General features: G+C 43.3%; 1 protein-coding gene across 1 annotated transcript in view; it reads left to right on the forward strand.

Annotated features, from left to right (window-relative positions):
• LOC8053786 (cadherin-99C) overlaps nt 1-21,058 on the forward strand; it is a 77,604-nt gene extending 56,546 nt beyond the window's left edge. The window contains exons 21-35 of the mRNA XM_029986256.4: nt 97-306; nt 5,403-5,519; nt 7,755-7,886; nt 8,311-8,438; nt 9,534-9,649; nt 10,402-10,530; nt 13,297-13,460; nt 14,457-14,681; nt 16,890-16,981; nt 17,124-17,219; nt 17,308-17,382; nt 18,216-18,458; nt 19,648-19,744; nt 20,094-20,350; nt 20,908-21,058. Coding sequence (XP_029842116.2) covers nt 97-306; nt 5,403-5,519; nt 7,755-7,886; nt 8,311-8,438; nt 9,534-9,649; nt 10,402-10,530; nt 13,297-13,460; nt 14,457-14,681; nt 16,890-16,981; nt 17,124-17,219; nt 17,308-17,382; nt 18,216-18,458; nt 19,648-19,744; nt 20,094-20,350; nt 20,908-21,058 — 2,232 coding nt within the window. The remainder of the gene's footprint in view (nt 1-96; nt 307-5,402; nt 5,520-7,754; nt 7,887-8,310; nt 8,439-9,533; nt 9,650-10,401; nt 10,531-13,296; nt 13,461-14,456; nt 14,682-16,889; nt 16,982-17,123; nt 17,220-17,307; nt 17,383-18,215; nt 18,459-19,647; nt 19,745-20,093; nt 20,351-20,907) is intronic.
• The last annotated feature ends 2,404 nt before the right edge of the window (nt 21,059-23,462 follow it).

Genomic DNA, 23,462 nt, shown 5'->3' on the forward strand with positions numbered 1-23,462 from the left:
GAACTTGACAATAAATACTAATAAAAAAGGAGAAAAAAAAAAGGCTTCAATCATATTCGGGATTGCTTCTGATCTAATCAAGGGGAATCCCCCCAGGCAACGGACCCCGACAGCACGCCGAGCATCACGTACACGATACGCGAGGGCGACCAGACCCTGTTCGCCATCGACCCCGTCAGCGGAGTGGTGCGCACGCTGGCGGGACTGGACTACGAGAAGAAGACGAGTCATACGCTCGTCATCGGCACGCTGGAGAACGACAAGACGGATCCCACGGCCACCTGCACAGTGCGCGTGGCGGTCGAGGTTCGTGTCGCCTACGTCAACAGCAGAGATACCGTAGGGCCACTAAACAGGAGACGCTTATGGTGAATTCCACTGGTAGATCCGGAGCGCTTTCCAATATCCGCGAAGGAGGTGAAATTCTGCTCCGTGGGACCCGCTCCAAATCGACGAGCATTTTTGGAGCTACCCGCTCGAGACGGTCGATAGTTTAAAATGGCCGTCACTCGAACTTGACAAGCCCAACGCCTCAGCCGACTGAGATTTCCGACGACCAGTCACGACTGTCACTGTTTAGCTGCTGACGTCTGCGTTCGCCACAGTCACACATATTTCGGCCGCCTCGAAGCGGCGGGGCACGCACAGCGAGCTCCATTGGCGGAGTTCAGATTGCTGATAAGACTTTAATAAACACAAAAAGGTAGCAAACCACAACTTTCATGGTCGCGAACAAATCAAACTCGACGGCCCGGCCAAACCGGCGACTGGGGCGACCTCGCCAACATCGCTGCGCGCGCGCACGCGCACGGCCGAGTTAAAGGAAATGACGTACGTAGCGTGCTTCTATCAACTTCCGCCAAGCTCCCTGAAATCCCGCTGATCCCACTTTTGGAAGCGCTCCACTGGGCGGGTGCTGCCAGAGATCTACGAGCGGAAGATGACCAACTCGAGCCAGATCTTTGAGCGGAATATGCGCTTTCAAATGGAGCGCTTTTGGAGCGCTCGCGATCTGCCACTTGAATTCACCATTAGAGTACCGTCGCTCTATTCCCCGATGTTTTTTTTTTTTTTTTTCTGGGTATTGCCATTTTGGTGTTCTGTCGAGAGCGGGAGTAGTAGACCCTTTTCAAAAGTCAGTGCCATCGCATGTCCGCCTTTGCTTGATCACGTACTCTGAGCGCGTAGTTGGATGAATACAAGGGTTGCGCCAGCGTTCTGCGTTAACTCTGATCCAATCGCACGTTACGTCTCCAAGCAATAGCCACCACCAATGTTGCCCGATGAGCTTTTGAAAAGGGTCTATTAGTGATCGTCCCAGTTCAAAAATATGACTTTTCAGGGCTTTGAACACGATGTGAAGAAGCCCAGGCGATATCGTTTTGCCTTGTCGCGGGATATTTTAACATTTCTGGAGAACGAATAATGTTTTCCTGGTATTTCAGAGAAAGCTTAAGATGGCTGGCAACAAGCACCGAGATGGCGGAAGTGCCGTTACTCTGTAGCATAGCTAGTACTTCGTGACTCTAGTTCGTACGTTTGAGTTTGACCGACTGCCTCGCAACCACTTGGAATTGATTACGACGAGAGAACACACTCTGGCGCCATCTATCGGCTAGCACTGGAGCACATCTGATCTGCGTATATTTCATAATGTTTTACTCTGGGCTTGAAACAATTTATGCAATGTTGCAAGCAACCATCTATCAAAGATAGGTCGTAAACTTAATCTCGAATATATAAAAAAAATATATATATGGGTGATTTCATCTCAAATCGGGCAGGCTAAAAGTGTCTGATTTTTAATTTTCACGAAAAAAATATATGTTTTGGGGGTATTTCTCAAATGAAGGAGGGCGCAAACCGCATGTTCTCCCGATTTTTCGGTCTTGAGTTACGAGCCGTAGAAGCCGCAGTGGCAGAAACTAGTGTTTTTGCATGCCGTCGCAGGTCGCGTGTTTGACACCCTCTGCTGACGCTATTGTTTTCTCTACACCTTTTTAAATTTTCCCCATCATTTAATAGGTATTATAAAGATACCTTGATGTATTAAAATATTTTTAGAAATTTGATTGTTTTCTAAAACGCATGTCAAACTCGTCACTCCGGTCGCTTTTCGGTCAAATTTGACAGGTCATTACTTTGTCTCTACTTAAGGTAAATTTTCTTTCTTTGGCTCTACAGAAAGCCCAAAGCAAGCCCATTATAGATATAATAATATCAATATGATCTGTCGACTAGCCGCTCCGCTACCTTCACGTAAACGTCGTAAGAAATAACAAATGTTGAAAGTTTGAGGTCGATTTTCTCAAAACCCCCATTTTTGTAAATTTTTATATTTTAAATTATTTTAGACATATTAGTCGAATACAAGAAAAAACAGTCTAGAAATGTAATATTTTGGTTGTATGTCCTCTGTTTGAGCCGCAATCGCGTGAAATGTGTGAACATTTGTTATTTTTCACAACGTTTACGTGAAGGTAGCGGAGCGGCTACTCAGCGGATAATAATGATATTATTATATCTATAATGGGCTTACTTTGGGTTTTCTGTAGAGACAAATAAAGAAAATTTACCTTAAGTGCAGGCAAAGTAATGACCTGTCAAATTTGACCGAAAAGCGACCGGAGTGACGAGTTTGATATGTTTTTTAGAAAACAATCAAATTCCTAAAACTCTTTGAATACATAAAGGTATCTTTATAACACCTATTAAATTAGGGAGAAAAGTTAAAAGGGTGTAGAGAAAACAATAGCGCCAGCAGAGGGTGTCAAACACGCGACCTGCGACGGCAGGCAAAAACATTAGTTTCTGCCACTGCGGCTTCTACGCTTCGTAACTCGAGAACAAAAATTCTGGGGAACTTGCGGTTTGCGCTCTCATTCATTTGAGAAATGCCCCTAAAACATACCTTTTTTTCGTGAAAATTAAATGCTGGACCCTTTCAGCCTGCCCGATATGGAAATTTCATTTCAAATCGGGCAGAATAAAAAAGTCTGAATTTTAATTTTCACGAAAAAAATATATGTTTTGGGGGCACTTATCAAATAAATGAGGGCGCAATCCGCATGTTTCCCAGATTTTTTGTTCTTCAGTTGCGAAGCGTAGAAGCCGCAGTGGCAGAAACTAGAGTTTTTGCCTGCCGTCGGAGGTCGCGTGTTTGACACCCTCTGCTGGCGCTATTGTTTTCTCTACACCCTTTTAACTTTTCCCCCTGATTTAATAGGTATTATAAAGATACCTTGATGTATTCAAATAGTTTTAGGAATTTGATTGTTTTCTAAAAAACATGTCAAACTCGTCACTCCGGTAGCTTTTAGGTCAAATTTGACAGGTCATTACCTTGTCTGTACTTAAGGTAAATTTTCTTTATTTGGCTCTACAGAAAGCCCAAAGCAAGCCCATTATAGATATAATAATATCCTTATTATCTGCCAAGTAGCCGCTCCGCTACTTTCACGTAAACGTTGAGAAAAATAACAAATGTTTACACATTTCACGCGGTTGCGGCTCGAACAGAGGACATACAACCAAAATATTACATTTCTAGACTGTTTTTCTTGTAGTAGACTAATATGTCTAAAAGAATTAAAAAAGAAAAATTTACAAAAATGGGGTTTTTGAGAAAATCGACCTCAAACTTTCAACATTTGTTATTTCTTACAACGTTTCGTGAAGGTAGCGGAGCGGCTAGTCGACAGATCATAATAGTATTATTATATCTATAATGGGCTTGCTTTGGTCTTTCTGTAGAGCCAGAGAAAGAAAATTTACCTTAAGTACAGACAAAGTAATGACCTGTCAAATTTAACCGAAAAGCGACCGGAGTGACGAGTTTGACATGTGTTTTAGAAAACAATCAAATTCCTAAAGATATTTGAATACATCAAGGTATCTTTATAATACCTATTAAATGAGGGGGAAAAGTTAAAAGGGTGTAGAGAAAACAATAACGTCAGCAGAGGGTGTCAAACACGCGACCTGCGACGGCAGGCAAAGACACTAGTTTCTGCCACTGCGGCTTCTACGGCTCGGTACTCGAGAACGAAAAATCGGGAGAACATGCGGTTTGCGCCCTCCTTCATTTGAGAAATACCCCCAAAACATATATTTTTTTCGTGAAAATTAAAAATCAGACCCTTTTAGCCTGCCCGATTTGAGATGAAGTCACCCATATATTTTTTTAGTTTAGTTATACGCAGATTAGACGAGTTTCTGGGCGACCTCACAAATGGCGGCAGTGTGCCAGTGCGTTGTCTCGTCGTGACTCGTAAGGAGTCACAGGCAGGGTATCGGAACAAAACGAAAACCAAAAACGAAAAACGAAAAAAACGATATTTTTTGGCGGAACGGAAACGTAATCGAAACGTTATTTATTATTTTGTTCCGGAGTGAAACCGAAAAATTTTCTTATCGGTTTTCGGTTCAAGGGAGAATATCAGGTATTTCAGTAATTCGTTTCACGCAGCGAAGAGACTGCCGTTGGTTTGTACCATAATTAAAGAGAAGACAAGCAAGCCATCGCCCCCGCGTCTAAACTCTGGGCGAACAAGCATAGCAAAAACAAGGACAAAAAATACAACGAGAAACAAAAAACATGACGCAAGGCGCCATTGCTTCCCACCAATGAGAGCGCGGTGACGCGACGCCTCCACACGCTCGCAATGCTCTCCTTGGCTCTTGCGCCCTCTCCCTCCATGCTTTCTTCGGACGACACAGACAGACAACAGATCACGGCAAGCGCGGGAAGTTTGTGACCCGGCGTTGTAGAAGTCCATCTTCTGTTTTTCTACGGATACGGCAGTCTGATACTCTGTTGCAAAAGTGTTCTTCTTCATCCCTATGGGCCTTCAGGGCCTTTTCGGCGCTGAAATTTATTTTATCGGACCAGAGGTCCTGCCTTTCACCGAGCACACTTGATGACGTGCTGCTTCTGAGATCATGCTCGGTGCCTTGATCATGATCTCATTCTCAAGGCAATGAACATGATCTCAGAAGCAATGTCGTTTCCGCGGATTTCTCTGGAGCGCCTGAATTATCTATTTTTGTGTAAAAATAAACGTTACGTTCCTTTTAATTTTTGTTGCGATATATATTTTTTTTTTTTTTTAGAAAGAAACCGTTACGAACCGTTACGGAGCATTATTTTTTCGTTCCGGAGCGGAAACGGAACGGAAATTTTTTGTATGGAACGAAAATGAAAACGGAACGAAAAACATTTCGTTCCAACACCCTGGTCACAGGCAATTCCGTTGTAACGCACTCGTCTACACTCAAGCCAAAATGTGAAATCCCGCCTTAACAACTGCAACCACACGTTCTCTTCCAACTCACGTCTAACGGACAAGGCCATCTACTAATGGATATCGAGTGTGCGTTTAACTCGTGCTTTGGTCTTCCAGGACCGAAACGACGTGGCTCCCCGTTTTACGAGTGTGCCCTTGCCGATACGCCTGCAAGACAACGTGCCCCTTGGAACCATCGTTACGACTGTCGTTGCCTCAGACGGAGACGGATCGGTAAGTCTCCGGTACACGGGGTGTTTCAGAGAACGCAGGTTAAATCGCTCCTGCGAAAACTACTCATCGCAACGAAAAAAGGCTTGTGGCGTTTGGGTCGTGGGCCAGGGGCCCATTTAGGAAAATGATTAAAGTCCGGGATAATTAAGTTGTTATTTATTTTCGAGTAATTAACTGTTTGATATTCTGTTTAATGGCATGGTTTAAATTAGAAAATTGCTCTACATCACCGAAAAACACTAAATCAACAAATTGCAGAACGATAGAAGGCACGAAAAGCAGTTTACGGCTTTTTGCAGAACCGCACAAATTCGACATGTTTTTAAGTTTCGGTTTGCTACCGGAGCGCATCTCAGACCCGGCGGCACCGCGCCCGCAGCAGAGGTTGGTTGCACTATCTCTCCACGGGGCGCGATTCGGCCTGCGTTCTCTGAAACACCCTGTATATAAAAAAGAAAGATTCAAGAAAGTAGGTTCTTTATCGGACTTTGTAGGACGAGTGTATTATAGCGCTGTGCGACACTTCAATTGAACCACTCAGCGTTTTCACACCGTTATTGCTGGAAATATATTGCCTAATCTTTAATACCGTTATTGTCATTTTGCCAAATCAGTATATTTGTTAGCTCCGGGACAGATCTAATGGACCATTAAAAAGTGACAATAATTTTTGAATGCATCAAAGAAGAATTAAAAGAAAATGTGGGAATGTTCTTGTTTTGAGAATATGTGGCGATCGACCTAATCGAAAAGAATGACAACTGCTAAAACTTGAAGTTTGGTTTATGGGAACGCATATAAGCTAACTTTGTTGGTGCAACAGGTTGAATGAATCAAGTTGCTAAATAGTTTAAGTAAGTTTCAAAAAAAAAAAAAAAGCGCGAACCTCGTGACTTTATGCAATGGGAGGTTTTCTGTAAAGTAGTTTAAAATATACTAATAAAAATATAGAAAAGTAAAACTAAAATGTTTTTATTGCAATATTTAACACTGCGATTAAGAGACTCCTTTATTTGAAAGAAAATATTCTTTAGAAATATAAAAAAAAGGGAAAAAGAATACGATGGTTTGCTCAACTGAGTTGCAACTGCATGCGCTAATTCCCCCTTTTGACGGCCGAATTTTCTTTCCCCAAAATATGTTTCCCAGTTGTCGGGTTTTGTTTCAGAAGCGATAGTAGACACAAAAATATCGACTCAGACTTTTTCTTTTTTTGGTTGTCTAGTGAGAGTACTATCGAGTACGAATGAAATACGAACAGCAGAGCTCGTGGCCAAACGTCACATGCTGCGCTACCTAGATGCGACTAGGAACTGATAAAACTGCGGGGTGGTCAGGGGGCTGCGATAGTGCGCGGTTTACTCCGACGTACATACGAAGAGCCTACCTTTGTAGTCTTTCTCTCCACTCCGCGGTTTTATTTGTTTCTAGTGGCCTCTAAGTTGCGCAGCATGTATCGAAGGCCACGCCCTGCATTGTTCGCATTTGAGTCGTACCCGATACTACATTGCTTGAAAGGTGTTTAGAAGCATTAAATGAAAACATTGAAGAAGAAAACATGTTTTCTTTCTTCTATCCGGCATCATTTTGGCGAGTCCGCTCCCGCGACATTCCCGCGGCTTCAGGTTCCTAACCGGAGGTACTTTAAAGAGCTTCTCTGTCAAATTATAAGCTATCATCCTCCGAGTTGAAATACTAGAAGCGTTGGAAGCCTGAATCGGAAGAGCCAGGGCTCCCATTGACACTACCCCCAGAGCAGCTGGTACGCGAAGTTAGCATCACATGCGCGTAGCGTCTAATTCAAAAACTACATATTGCACAGCAAAGCGCTACACCGGGCGAATACAACGTTGATGGTTCTCCAAAGACAACCTATATCAACACCTCCGCGGTCCGCACAGTTTCGCGTTTAGGAGGGCACTTTCAAATGTGTAATCACCTCCGTCAAAGGTTTAAGCACCCCTAAATTAAAGACAATCGGTTTCAGTATTGTTTCCGATTCGTCAGCCTGCTTGCAAGCTCACTAAAAGTTTCAGGATCAAATTTTGATACTGAATACTTTACACTATACGATAAGAGTATAGTATAATGCTGAACTAGCGGTTAAAACATCTTTTCGTGAATATACTGCACTCTTTGTAAACGAGTTTTTTTCTTCAATATCATGATTCGATTTACAGCGTTTCATTAAGCGTATACCTAAGAGGTCTAATATTTCTTTTTTCTTAATTGCAGGCTCCAGGAAACGTGGTTCGCTACGAGATTGGCGGTAAAGGTAGAGCGCCTTTCTACTTTCTGATCGACAGCACCAGCGGAGTCATAACGGTCAAGGACGACCTCAGGAAAGAACCGGACTCTGAGTACAGGGTCAGTGGACGAGCAGTCTCATAAAGCCGCTATTTCTATTTCAGCTTATGAATTCACAGATGCTGTGAAATAACTGACGAACAGAACGGGGGCGTTACCCCGAAGTCGAATAGATGTGTGCAGAAAAGAAGAGGAGAATTTGGCGTGCCGAATCGAATTGTTATGTTGCACGATCAGGCACTTCTTTCACTTTCAGGAAATTAAAATCAGTTATTAAAAGATTGAAGCAACATCTTGGTGGGCGATATATCTGTAATAAAGTAAGAGCATTTTGTTTTCGACTGCTTTATACACATGTGGCGTAAGGGTCGCAAGGAGGCGAATTTTTATCTCCGGCACGTCAACCGCTTGGTCAAGGTTTCAATTTCTGATGTTGCGGATGCCGCTACGTTGAGTGGTTAATCTTGCTCTCCTACCGTCTTAGATTGAGGTGCAGGCGCACGATCTTGGAGACCCGTCTCTCGCTGCCAGCGCGGTGGTCACCGTCTACGTGGAGCACATTGCAACTGTGCCACCGGATTCGGGACTGGGATTCGCCGACGGATTTTACACGTAAGCGTCGGCCACTTTTGTTGTTCCGTTTTTCACAGCATTCAATCATGTGGGTGCCACTGCAATCTCACCCATACGGCTATTAATTAAAATATTTATTAACAAATTTTACTTGTTTATTCTCGTGGATATGATGGTAATTCCCCTGTCTAATATATGTCGATTCTAATAAGCTCCCATTGAAGATGGCTTTCATGAAACCTTTACTCCATTTTCCAAAAATAAACTTTAAAAATTAGAATTAAAAAACATAAAAACCTGGAGGACGGTAGAATGCGATATCGTCACATCTAAACCTATGAACTCCCACTCAGTCCCCAGCCGTGCAAGTGTACCTAGCGTAGTCTAGCCAGTAGTGTGTCTGGCTCGTAACCGAAGGGTCGTGGGTTCGAATCCCGCCTTTCTGGAGTGGAATAATTTGAGTCCCTCAATTCGAATAATATCTTATGTTTTTTAATCAATTTTATTTCACGCCTGACGTAACATTTCACGTGAGCGTTATGGGTTGGTTGAAATTCCCGCGCGGGGCCATGAGGCTGCGACGTCATAACCCTATCGACCAATCAGGAACTTCGCAGCACGCCACCGACACCGGCTTTTTTTTAATTTTGTCACGCCACTGATGCCGGCTTTTCTTGTCACGTCACCGACGCCAGCACTTTCTCTTCACTCCACCGACGCCGGATTTTCGGCGACATTAACGTTATCGTGTTAAAACTACGGTATAGATTATAGACGATGGTGGCACTACCCATACAATCATCTTTCAAACAACTGCCCATGATTCTTTTTTTTTTTACGGATATAAACTTTAGATTCCATAAATATTTTTTCAAGGATGGTGAGGTTTGTTTTAATTATTTTTACCGTGAAGCAGAACAACGTAAAATTGTAAAATTACCTAGTTTCTCAATAGGCAGGGAAGAAAAAAACAACCTGATTGCTGAAGCAATTCAGTTTGAAAAATTAAATGACATTGCAACCCCCCTCATTCTCCTAATTTAGCAAAATATTAAACTAAAATACAAACAACCTCAACATGTATATTCCTTGCCGAGCTATATTTTGATTATTATGCTTTTTTCTAATATTCAGAGTTGAAGTTCCTGAAAACGCACTGGCCAATACTTTGGTAAAAGCTCTTCCGATCGTCAACAAGCCACGCGGGAACTTTCCAGTACAGTGCCAAATTGTTACTGGAAACGAAAAGGGTGAGCTGTAACGTTTATATTGTAGTGGTCATAAATAATTGTAAATGTAAAGAAGCATTGCATTCTTAATAGAAGTGTTTATTTTTAGCTTTTACTTCATCGGTGTTCGCGTCGTGTCGGTTTAAGGTATACTGAACCAGGGCCAGTTGGATTGTGACATTACAGAGAACATTTACTACCCTTTTTGTTTAAACTTATCTTTAGACGTTTCCAGTACGTTTTTAGTTGCTTTTATTAAGAATAGGCGAAAAAATGTCGTAGAAAATTATTTATTTAGAAATTATATAAGAAAATTGGAATGTTTTTGCGGGATAAAATTTTAGTTTATTTAAGCTTCGTATAAATAATATTGAATCGTCAAAATACAAATTAGATTTCTTTCCTACGTAATTTGGTTCAGCCAAGTTCCCAGCTATACCTGGATGCGCATACACCTAATATCGTGTACGTGGTGGGAAAATATTATCAAAATATTTTAGAGCGCAGCTCTTAGGCGCCCTATTCCGGGTTGAGCGGCGTCGCCGTCGCCGTTGCTGTCGCCGTCAGCGTAACCGCGTGACGTCACACGTGACATCAAGCGTGACGTCACGAAGGTCATGAGTGACGTCATGAGGGTTACGAAGATCACGAGTGACGTCACAGAGAAATACCCTCCCTTCCCTTCCCCTCCTCCTCCTCAAGAGCTGCGCTCTAATTCGGCATTACAGAGAATTGCAAACGTTTTTGAACTTTTTTATTGCTTGCTGCCTTAGGACATTTCTACATTTTGGACAACGAGCAACGGGATTGTGAAGTGCGCGTACAGAACCAGAACCTTGACTATGAAGAACAGAACAAATACCTCCTGACAGTTCACCTGAACACGATCGGTGGAGTATTTGGTGAGTCCTGCTGACGCACACGTCAGGAGATCGGGAAACATCATTTGATTGTATTCAATGTATGCTTATATGCTTGCCTGCAGGTTCATGCATACATATGCTAGGTTTATCTTTTCACACAAAGTAACATAAAAAATTTTGCTCGCGGAATTTTGACGAAGAAAGCCCAGCTATTAAAGAGGAGGTCCGGCACAACTTGTAAGCCAATAATTTGCCTCAAAATAGGTCCAAGAGGTTATTAAACACGTTTGAACTAGAAATCCAAATCACACATCGCAATACATTTTTTTTTCGCGATCGTATTGAACCTTGATATTTGATCCGAGTGGCTGGGAAACTCTAATGACAGAAGTGAAAACGTGGCGTGAAATGTTGTAATATGGAGGATGTTCAGCTTTTTTTCGACGGGTTACAAGATGTTTTATGGCTTGATATGTATAGTAGGGAAGCTCACACTAGCAAAGCAAAAAAAAAAAAAAAAATACGCGCAAAATACTGTTTCATGGACGTTCCGATGGACTTGCAAGCTATATAAGTCACAACACCCACTGAAGAGAGAGAGCAAAAATGTGGATGTTGGTTTTTGAATCACCTTCATTTGCTAAACCCTCGGTGACTTGTTTATTTTTACTTTAAGGATAATAAATAGCATGCCGGAAAGAGTAAAACCTGGTATTCAGAAAATGTGTTTAGTGTTGGTAGCTCAAAACAACTCAAACCGCAAAACAGAGAGTTGCTCGAATTGCATGCTCGCTTGTCGATGGTTGCTGGATTTGGTAGATAAGCTCCTAAGAAGCGCAAAAACCTTATCAGTTACATTATTTGGGAGAATTCTAGTATATTTAGCGGTTAATGAAATATAAATATAAATACACCTTCAGTTTCTTTTTTTTTTGTATTTGGAGGAGCTGGCGTGAACGCTGATGGAGCACAATTACCTAGATCTGAAGGGTGGAGTTTTCTGTCTTTCAGGACTTCACGTTTATCATCTTCAAAAAAGTTTAAGGCAATGTTGTTCATATAAATTTTTCGTCATTTGTTACTTTTCGTCTGCTTTCTATTTTACACTATTTATATGAATTAGTAAGTTTTCTTTTTGTTTACGACAACAAATCAGGGATTCTGTTCAGGACTATAATAAAAAAAATATTGGATAGATATATTTTAATGACTGTTTTTCACTACCTTATCAAACCGTGACAAGAAAGAAAATAGATACGAGCTGTTGAGATGTCGGTGTTTAATTGGAAAGCCAAATGTGTTCTGCGTACGAACTAACGTATATTTTAAAGTCGCATCCCTTATTAAGAGGAGCACGTTTATTTACGTTTACTTTCGAAGTGAGCAATATGCTGAAGCCTTTCTGAAGGAGATATTGTCACGAATGACAGACGACGAAGCGGAATAAAACAGAATTAATTAAATATTTAATAGAGGCGAACTTGTGCCAGAAACGAAGAACACTGTCGAGAAAGCCGCAGTGAGCGTTGGCGGCAATCAGTGAATGAATCGGCAATACGTCGCTCGGCTCCTTGTCCACCATGCTCGCCATCTCGAATATTCGTCCTATACTTCGTTTCAGCTTCGGTCCAAGCGCGGCCGATGTTATGAGTCGAAGGGCCAGTCAAAGAGCGCAAAAAGTGCAGCGTGATGGCGTGCTCTCTGCTCTTGATAGGACTAGCCGGCGGAGGAGCGCGCACAGAGACACGGCGAATAGGGGCTGGTCCTATCAACTGCAGAGAGCACGCCATGACGTTTCGCTTTTAGCGCTGTTTGATAGGCCCTTCTGCTCACAACATCGGCCGCGCTCGGACCGAAGCTGAAACGAAGTATAGAATGTTCGGGAAAGAGCTAGGGCGAGGCTGACTAGTCAGGGTCATTCTGGCCTCTTTATCGTTTACGCTCGGGGTAAGTGTTTACGCGAATCTTCAAATCTAGGCGAACGGACGGAGAAGAGTATCTTCTCGATCATGCACGCGGTAATATAAACTAATCATTGGGACACGGCAGACTCGACGTCTATAAAATGAATACTCCGGCGTTCTTTTAATGATTTTCGACTTCGCTCAAAGCTGTATCAACACACCAACAAACAGCTCAACTTGAAGCTGAAATATTACGCCAAAATAAGTTGTTTTCGAAAATTTTCTGAAAATATAACTGTGGTCCTCTACCTTTTTTGAAAATGAAATTCTCTACTAGCAATAATGAAAACGTGACGCAAGTGGAAAGTAAGGCTTCAATCTTTGGGCAGTGGACTTTGTTGGCAAGTGATTACAAAAATGTTGATGTGCCAGTTGGACACTTGGAAGCTCACCCCTGCACTCGCGCACCAGCACGAAGCAAGTGCGCGGCGTACTGTGTTTTCTATACAGCCTGCTCAACCTGCAAGCTAGCCTGCCAGTGATATCACACCCTTGAAAGCGCGGGCATATTTGAACGTTTGTTTTCGCATCGCGTTCATTTGACGATTAAAAAAAAAATCTATTTTGAATTCAGATATACTAAATAGCGTGCCGGAAAGGGTAAAGGTCGGATATTCAGAAAATATAGTTAGTTTGAGTTGCCAAAATGTCGTCGTAGTCGCCCTTTAAGCAACACAAATCAGATCTCTTATCATTTTTAGGCGACTGCAAGTGTATGTTATGAATGACAGCCATGCATTTACTGTGATGTGCCTGAGTAGTGACGATGCAGTTGCGTGAGAACTTTCTCTTTAAGCAAACTGCGGTTCTCTGAGTTTAACTCACGATACATCCGATGCAGGCTCGTCAAGACTGATGACGCAGGTTGCCATCAACTTGATCGACCAGAACGACAACAGGCCTCGGTTCGTGGTTCCTCCTATGTACAGCCAGCTGACACAGAACCGCTATCTGGCTGCCGTTTCCTCCGATGCCCCAGCGGGAACCCGTTTCCTTCAGGTGTTGGTGAGTGGCTGCTCGTACCGAATCCTACGACTCAGATGCCTATACGGAAATAAGTGAAAATGTCTAATGTTTACGAGGTACCATCGTAACACGGTAATGAGAAATAATATTATAGGGTGTTTCGTCTTCGTAAAACCAGAAAAAAAAAAAGAAAATAACACTTGCGTCACATTGTTGAAGCCACCTGCGAGGCGGACTTGTGGGTGCTGGATTCGGCGCAAGATGGCCCGGCAACCGACGTGACCGAGGGCTAAAAAAATCCCAACGCAAGTTCTCTTAAAAGCAGTTCTGCTCACACTAAAACAAAAATTCATTGTAAAAGTACGAAGCTGTAAACGCGGCCAGTACAGACTGGAAAAATCACTTCGAAAGAACCGTGACGTTGAATTAATATTTTGTTTATTTTTTGCTCGTAAAGAAATTAAAATATGTTACGATCTCTCGAAGTTGAACAGTGGTCGTAAGACACTAAGGGTTGATGATCGGCATGCACCGAATAAAGGTAAATTATTATTATTTTGTTTTGAAGCTCCGGTAGCGTGTAGAGAAGGCAGATAACAAAAGAAAATTTGTGTCATCCAAGCAGCTTAGCAAAAGTATGCATTTTTTATTGTCATGAATTATTTATGGATTCTCAGGGCGTATTGGACATGGGAATGCCTTAGCTGCATTATTCATCCTGAATCATGTTTTATTTATTGACTCGGAGGGCGCTTAACTCCAGGCACTTGTACAATCACACTCCACGCGTTGGATGTAATGATGACATATTTTGAACGAGCTAATGCGTTGCTTCATTCAGTATCAAAATTGTGTAACAATAAAAAAATATCCCGAGGGAGGTTGGAGGTTCTTAACTAGTACTCAAGTTATCATGTCCTCTGAGGTGTTAAACATCTGCTTTACTTTGTTAAACTTCGCTATCATTAGATGTAATGTGCGCAAACTTCGAGATTGTATCTAACATACCAATTGCATCTTCTTTTTATCTCAAAGGCCGAAGACCTGGACTCTGGTTCCAATGGAAAAATTGTATATGACCTTTCCCCCGACACGGACCCCGATGGAAAGTTTAGCATCGATCCCCAGACGGGCTATTTGAGTAACGTGAAGACGTTCGAAGACGTCCAAGGAGTCAGCTTGCCCTTGAAACTCAAGATTACGGCCAGGGACAGCCCCGACCTCACCTCCAGGGCACTCACAGAGTCTACATACGCCTACGTGAGTTGAGAGTTTGTTCAAGCTTGTTCACAAATATATCTCTAGGGGATTTCTATTTAAACTTCTGTTATATTGAATTATGAAACATTGTTTATTTTCATTACGAGGGATGGAGGTAGCGAGAAAGAAAGTTGCTTTTATGCAGCTTGACAAGCCCTCGGCTCCATACAATGCAAACGAAAAAACACAAAATAAACATCAAAAATAATGTAAAATATCATCAGCTATACAGACGAAGTACGCATCTAAATTTTGTTGAGGATGACAGTTTCGTTTACTGAGATGACTTCAATTTTTATGAATGCTAGGTGATTCAGTAGTTCAGGCAGCGCATGATGTCCAAAGTTGTTGCGTGATTGACGAATATTCTGTGGATCTATCCGACGAGTTTGACTTACCGAATTGTGCAAACAAAGGTAAGCGAGGTTTAAAACGTTTGGAATTTCCTTTTAGGGAAGATTGGTATGTTAATATTAATGGTTGAGTATACATTTCATATTACTCGCTGGGAAGAAATAAACCGAGAACATTCGTAAAACTTAACGCTTTGGTAAAACATTGCCTTAGAAATGATTAATTGTTGTTACGAACCTCAGGAATGTTTAGAATTGTAATATTACCAGTGGTTGTAATAGCAGAAATAAATCATTGTGAACTTTGAATACCATGTCTACTGTTCAGGTCAACTACCATTAAGCTTGACAGATGTCACTAAAAGAAACATATTTTTTGTCACGTTTGTTTGTAGTACTATTCTGAATTATCCTATTCTTAATCAGCAGGCTAATTTATTCGTTATATGTAATTTCGGGTACTTTTAAGCGTTTGAAGTATTTGAGATTCAGTAATAATTTTGTATAACTGCCAGATCTAAAAAATAACGTCAAAGTATCCTTTTTAAGCTGCTATTTCTCTTAGTGGCATATTCGTCGGAAACGTGTTTGCTTTATAAAGGTTTATTGGGCGGTACAACACATATGTAGCCCCTATATTAGCATCTTGCCCTCACGGACATTGAGACCCTGGCTTTTGGTCTTTTTACCAGCGCATGTGCCTCAGTCGCCTAGTTTGTTCTATTGTCAAAGGAAAAACTTGTAGGGTTATTAACACAGCGGCCTCTAAATTGTGACTCGACCGCTCAAAAGTAATGTGGCCAGTGCAGCACAAATGCCCTAAGCTCTTGCGTGGATTGTGCATTATAGTCACGGACAGGATGCGAAGGACGTGTGGGAGGACTTTCAGCGGTCCTGCCTCCAACGCGAACTTCCTACCTTCCGAAACGATTTGGCCTCTCGTGAGTTTCGATCGTGCACGTGCAGCCAAAGTACTGCCGAAGGAAACAGACACGTGCTGGAGGGAGGGTAGAGAAAGTCTTTCTGACGCTGTTTCACACCGCCTGGTGAGAGTTACAAAAAGACGAGAGGGGAAGGAAATTGGCGAAGAGGAAAAATCGTACTTTTTGGTTTCTACACTAGGTAACACAAGCTACCGCCTTTCATAAAGAATAAAGCATTCGCATCATCCACCCATATCATCCGGTGATGGAAAGAGACGCCCTGCCGTTCTCACTTTCTTAGTGACCTTGCGGAGCGCAAGTTCGTCTGCTTCTTGCACGGGCGTTGCGATCATGTCAGAACACCGAGTTTGGCTGATTGGCTGATTGAAAATATAGTGGGTAGGCCTCAAGGCGTCTAGCATCGAGTTCTGCTTACTACCCCTCAAGCAAAGCCAATCAAAGCTCGGCGTCATTCTGACGTCACCACAACTCCTGTGCAAGAAGCAGGCGACCTCCTCTCCGCATAGTAATCAGACGAATGACCATCGGTATAAGTTCCGTAGACATTAAAACCGGCACAAGAAGGAATGTAACTCGTAACGTCTCGGCAGAAGGATAGGTAGAAAATTCGGAACCTCACTGCGAAGTTTTCCGATATTAAAGCGGCACAGTCGCGTATAAAGATGCGCTGAAACTCAAGTGTGGATAAAAATAGGTTTTCTCGGACTCGCATATCTGACAATGCATTATTTACAACATATTGCAATTTGGAGGACATTTTGTTATGGGATAATGTTTTTCGCGATGGAAGGCACCTCTAAATTTAACGGTGTAAGACTGACATAAAAATGCGCCATGCATGCAGGAGGCTACCATTCATGTATTGTGTGATATTGCGCTGCTTCATTTTTTGTTTCCCTTTCCGGTTTAAGGTGAATCTTATCAACGATGAAAACAGACTCGTTCTTGCCGTTGGAGATGTGCTTCCGGACAAGGTTTTACAGCTGAAAGATCAAATTATGGGGTAAGACTGAGAATATATATTAAAACAAGATTTACCCTTAACTCTCAGTTCTAATTGAAAATCAATTGTATTGCATTTTAATGCGCGAGATCAAACAAAAAACGGGTAATAATCGTTTTCACGTTCTGTGGTTTTTATGCAGTATTATTCAACAGCAGATACGCCTCATCGCTAGCGTTGAAAAGGTGGTCGCTCTGAAAGTGCTGAGGAACAACACCATTGCCACTGATCTGTCAGGGTGAGTTGTTTCGTAAAGCTTATTTCTGTGTCTAATTTGTGAAAGAAGATCTCTGACATGTTTTTTTCTTTTTATTGTCACTTTACAGGAGCGATATTTGGATATACCTAGTGGAGCCGGAGACCCTGAGGATTATGACAACAAATGACCCTCGCATTCAGATGTGAGTCGAAAATAACAAATTCATCCAGGCTACGGATTGAGCTACTTTGATCCACTTTTTAAAGGAGCTATTTTGAAAAGCAATTTGCGGCCACGATCTTTGACCAGCATAGGTAGAGTTGTTTCTCTGGGCCAGGGGGCGCTATAGCATTTGCAAGACGCAACCACAGAAAAGAAGGCACTGTAGCCTCTGCTAGCGTTCGCAAGCAAATACGGTGTCCCAGCGGCTCATCATGAACGTCTGTCAGGTCTATTAGCGTCTTTTCACGCACGCAAATATTGAGTTTGAAAAACTTATATTTTTTAATCATCGAAAAGAAAGTAAAACTGACGCGCTCAGCGTCCCATCAAAAAGCTGTAATAATTTCTTTCTACTTTTATGTACATGTTGTTGTTTTTTCCTCACAAATATTTATCAACGCAGACGAGCGTGGTGAAACACAACAGAAATGCGATTTAAACACATGATTTTGCTTGCCAGGGGTGCTACTTATTTGGCAGGTCAATTTTCCCTAAATGCAGGTGGGGAACCAATCGTTCCAGTCTATGGATAACGAGGCTGAAATTATGTCTAGGCCTAAAAAACAACAGTCTGCGTTCTTACAGAAAGCATGGCATTTCATCATGCTCAGTGTGACAGTGCAGGGTGTGCAGATAGGTTTGTTTTAGCTTTGGAGATATTCCATTCACCGAACTGTCTTCGTAGAATGCTGCGCTTGGCTTTCTCGGGTGCTTTTCAGAAGAGTCGACCCTCTAGATTCTTTAGAGCGCAGGTCTAATGGACAGCTTGACCAGTCTTCAGTTGCACTCGAGCGTCGTTTCGATTTCACCCAGGCTCGTGACCGAGGGCAATCCACAGTCGACGTTCCTGGACCACATCTCGAGGAGTCTGGGCATCACCGTGCAACAGCTGAGAACCCCGTACGCTGTGCCCACGGCCCCGCCCAACGTGGTCCGCCCCGTCAAGATCGGCGGCGGAGATTCGAGCGACCTGGGTGCAGCCCTCATCGTGCTTGCCTGCATCATCGCCGTCTTGGGCTTCGTCGGCATCGTGTACCACTGCTGCATGTGGTCCAGGTATATGACAGCGAGCGATGTGCTCTGTTTACGGGAAGACTTAAGGCATAAGCTCATACTTGGGGTTGTTCCAAGAAACTCTATGGGTAGAAAGCGAGGGAGAGGAGGAGGTGGGGAGGGCGCGGGGACGTCAGAACAGCGAGCTCTGTTCGGAATGATTAGGAGGTATACACGCAAAGCCAGCTTTCTATGTCTCTACTCACTGTTTAAACGTATTCAAATGCGTTTAAAGAGCGCAGTGGAGACAAAGACAGCTAGCTTTGCCTCTACCGCCTAATCATTCCAGAAAGGGATCGGCACCTTGGTGTCTCCACGCGCTCTCGTCTCCTCCTCTCTCTCGGTTTCTACCCGTATCAGCAGTTATACTCACTGGGAAAATGAGAACGGCAGGTTGTGTATTTTGAATGCCTGGCCTTCAGCATGTGCTCTACTGCCATCTGTCGTGTATTCACTGCTCACGCGCGCTCTAGGTACAGGAGACGCCGAAGCGTAGTCGAAGGTAGGAAGCTCGTGCTGAAGGCTGGACAACTGAAGTTCTTCCCTGCCGGTCTCATCGTGTCAGCGACTATGGTGTTGCGGACAAGAAATACGTTAGATACCCCCTCAACTTCAAAACGCTGGAACTTTGAAAGTGAAGGCCTTTAAAACAAGGTCGCGTTGATACAAGATGCATTTGTTTGTGTTTATACAAAAAACAAAAACAAAAAAAACAGCTTTTCCTATCGAAACTTTGATACTGCCACAGAATATCGAATGAAAGCTCACGTACACTGGAGATATATAAAAAAATATGGGTGGGCGATCTTTTAGGTGTGGGTGTTTATGCTCCTTTGCTTCAGCATATTGTTCTAAAAATTAAAAGCTAGAGTGGGCACCCCTATATTAAGTTTTATATAATATTTTTTAATTGGGCGAGAAGTTAGAAAGGCAACTTTACGCTGCGAACTAACGTAGGAGACTTTGACAAATATGAAACATACAACTTGAAGGGACGTATTGCATTTTGCCCGGCTTCCGGCCAGTTGCGCGTCATGTATGCGGACGCTCCGCAATGCCATCTGTTCTTTTATTGTTTTTTTTAATAATATACGTTTTTGTCTGTGAACACATGTAGATCTATTTTTGTTGGCTTTGTTAAGATAGCGAGGGTTTGTAAAACTAAAATGCGTGTTTCGTGTTTCTCCCTCAGATACGTGGCGAATAAAGAAAGGATAAAGCGCATGTGCGTGGCACCGCGATACGAGCCTGTGTACGCGGACTCCAGCCTCAAGGAATACGAGACGCAGGTAAGACGTAATTGCATAGAGGTCCAACAAGAACCGCTAGTGTCGCATTCCGACAATTTGAGTGAAATACCAGTGTCACTTAGACTTTTTGCTTCAAAGATAGAAATGTGATTAAGAGAGAGAGAGAGAGAGAGACGTTATATACACTTGTTACTACTGAAAATTATTTTTTAAACGAGAACTTTACTTCGAGATGACACTGAAGATTTTGACAGCAAGCAAGTGAAGGTAACGATTTGCAACTAACGAGCGCTTTCTGGAAATGCTAACACTAATTTTCGCTCGCCCTATCCACAAACCATTTGTACGCGTCCCCCTTGAACCATTAGTGTCTGTCTACCATTCGCAGGTGCTTCAGATGAGCGTTCCGGTTGACGAGGACGGCAGCTACCACGACTCTCCGTTTGGCCTCAAGAGTGCCGACGACGTGGCCTACATTAGCAACCGGGGCCTGGCCGGCAGCCTGTACGAGCGCGAGTCTCCGACGGAAGGGGCCCCCAGCTCCATCGGCAACGCGTCCACGGCGAGGGTCGGGAGCTGCGTGTCCGCCTTCGACGGTTCCGTGAACGGCGGCCCGACCAAAAACCCGCTCTACATCGGCTACAAGTGAGAGCACGGCACGGTGCGCGTGCTGCTCTGTCCCGCTCTTTGACGGTATACCACGACTATGCACTTGAACAGCAGTCGCCGTCTGAACTTATATTTTTAGGAGGGCTTGACAAGATCCCCTTCTATTGTAACCCTCAAGAAATGCAGGGCGTAGCGAGTTTTAGGTAGCTAATCCATCTGCAGTCAATGGGAATGCGAAATCAGTCGATGAGAAAGAACCAATCACAGAGCAAGAAGCCTAATCATGATTGGTCACGCCCCGCGTTCCTTAGACGGCAGTCAGTGACCATGAAATATTGTAATAACGTTTTGCTTCGTTGATGCATGTCGAAAAACAACGGTCAGTTTTATCTTGCAAAAACATTTTTTTGATTACCACTTGAGGCGATGACCAATGAGCTCAAGCGGTAGATAATAAGCCGGGGGTTCTGATTTTTTTCGGTGCGTGCTGAAATTATTGGTGGCTATCGTTACAGGGCGACGTAACGTCCACAAATCGTTTTGTGTGCATTATAGGGTCGTCTCGGTCTGAAGCTGTTTCGTGTTACTTCCAGTTCCGACGAGGAAGAGAACAGTCAGAACGCAGCGCCACCGTCCACGAAGAAGACCAGTGGTCTCACGATGCTCCAGGCGCATCCGCCCGCAACGGCGAATGCGGACAAGTCTAGATACATCGCTGGAGTGGAAACTACCACGGAACTATGATCTATTTATTTTGTTGGACCCCTGTACATACTGTAAAATTACCATTGTGCCAAACATTAAAGCACACGTTGACAAAAAAAAAAAAAAACGCGCCTGTTGTGGGTTGTTGAATACTTGTCCTCAGGCCGAGGTCACCCTCCAAATACATCATACAAAAGGCACGGTGTTCGATGCAGCCATGATGGCAGAAGTACAAGGGTTCATCACTGCGTTTTTACCTCTGAGGCTGCAACGTTTTTTTTATGTGATGGAATGGAAATATGTTACATTCGAATGAAGGTTTGGAGTCTCCTCTTTCCCATGAACACTTCACTTTTCAATACAGTGTCCAGCGGCGGCAATGCAGTTCCGCTACCTTTGCGCTACTCTCCGTATGCCGCCGTAGATGGTTTAGGGAGGCTGTGGACGACAACAACGGCGCGCTACATGGGTTACCTCGTCGTCGGAAGAAGATCGTGTACCCTTTAAATAATCCTCTATCTAAAAAAAAAAAAACAGTTAAAAGTTTGGTAGGGCCAAGTCTGAGCTGTAAGCTGAATGAGGCAAAACATCGTGTAACTGCAGCTCTTCCAGCGCGGCGTTGGTTTTGTCTACATCCGCCCTCAATCATCTACGAAAACGTGCGGAGAGTAGGGCACTGGTAGGGAAAGTGCATCGACGCCGCTGGGGTCTATAATGAAAAGTTATGTGCTCCTGAAAAGAGGAGATTTCAAACGCTGATATTAATGTAGAATCTTTCAATTACATCACTGAATAAAAAAAAAGTTCCAGCCTAGGAGGTAAAACTTAGGGTGCCTCAATGACCTTCTGTTTAGAGTGACGCCACCCTTTGTAGTAACCGATGCCGACAGCACGCGCTCACGGGGAAAATACAAAGAAATCAACGAAAACAAAATGTTGCCATAGCACAGTCAGCGCCACAGACCCGTGCAGGGACACGCTCTTTCACGCGCTTCTGAACAAAAAATAAATGTAAAAGTGGGAACAAAATGGCCAGATGTCTCCACCCTAAGCAAAGCGCACATGAAGGCACCCTAGTAAAACTTATTATTTACACCTCGTATCCGCGGGCACGCGCCTCAGGCAGGGTCAAAGCGTGTTTGCTGCATACACACAGAGTGGGCGAAATGAATGGAACGCACTTTAAAAAGACCGCATAAATCGGTTTCTTAACTTATCACGCGGGGATTTACTACAGTGGTGCCTGAAGGTTGTGGAAACCTTTTCTAAAACTGTAGAAAAATTGGCTCATCTGAGTGAATATCGAAAAATAAAAAAAGCTATCTTTTCCCTTTACTTTGCGTGTACACTTAAAAATAAACTTTGCGTTACTGTTGCGCTTACTTTGGCGAAATGGAGGGAACAATAGGTAAGCCAATTCTATTTTCTTTCCATGTCACAACGTTTTCACTTGTAGTAAACGCCTAAACAACCCATAACAATTTTTTGATGATTTTGAAAAAAAAAAGGCTTAACGAGAAGTTTTCCATAAAAAATGCCAGCTTTCTTTTTTACTTCTGAAGTGTCATGTATTCATACTCCCAATTAATGAATGCACCACCTTCGAGCACCCATGTAGTAAATCCCAGCGTGATAAGTTAAGAAATCGATTTATGCGGTCAGTTAAATTGCGTTCAATCCATTTCGCTCACGTTGTATGTATCACGTCAAAATGTCCGCATACAGTTTTTGCATCACCAATCTGACAGCACCGTCATTAAAAAGAGAAAAAAAAAAAAAGAAAAGAAACATGCCTCAACCAGTATCTGCGGAATATCTTTCGTATGATGTATTAGCTGTGTTTCCCCGGCTGGAGTCATACATCTTCGCGGCGCGCGCATGCAGTAGGAGCCCGGTTGGAGAAACTTTATCGCCCACCGGTCGTATAGCTAAATGAAGCCGACCACTGTAAAACGGCTCTAATGGCTGGCAGTTCCATGATGATTTCGCTGGCGACATCGGTTGATTGTGAAATTTAACTAATGGTGAATTCCACTCTCAGATCCGGAGCGCTTTCCAAAATCCGCGAGGGAGGCGAGATTCCGTTCCGTAGGACCCGCTCCGAATACTCGCACCTTTAAAGCAACCCCCCCCCCCCCCCCCCCCCCTCGGCCGTAAGTTGAAAATGGCCGTTGCTCGAACTTGACAAGCCCACCAACGCCTCAGCCGACTGATCTTTCCGACGATCAGTGACAACTGGCACTGCTTAGCTGCACAAATATCACGTGACACAGGACGGGCGAAATTATACGTACCACGGAGCCCATGTCACAAATAACGAGGAAGACGTCCGCATTCGGCACCGTCACATACCCTTCGGCCGCCCCGAAGCGGCGGGGCACGCACAGCGATTGCCATCGGTGGAGATCAGATTTCTTGTACGACTTTAATATAGGAGGTATTC

Source organism: Ixodes scapularis, unplaced genomic scaffold (genome assembly GCF_016920785.2).
Source record: "Ixodes scapularis isolate PalLabHiFi unplaced genomic scaffold, ASM1692078v2 PGA_scaffold3__209_contigs__length_174095766, whole genome shotgun sequence".
Lineage (NCBI taxonomy): Eukaryota > Metazoa > Arthropoda > Arachnida > Ixodida > Ixodidae > Ixodes > Ixodes scapularis.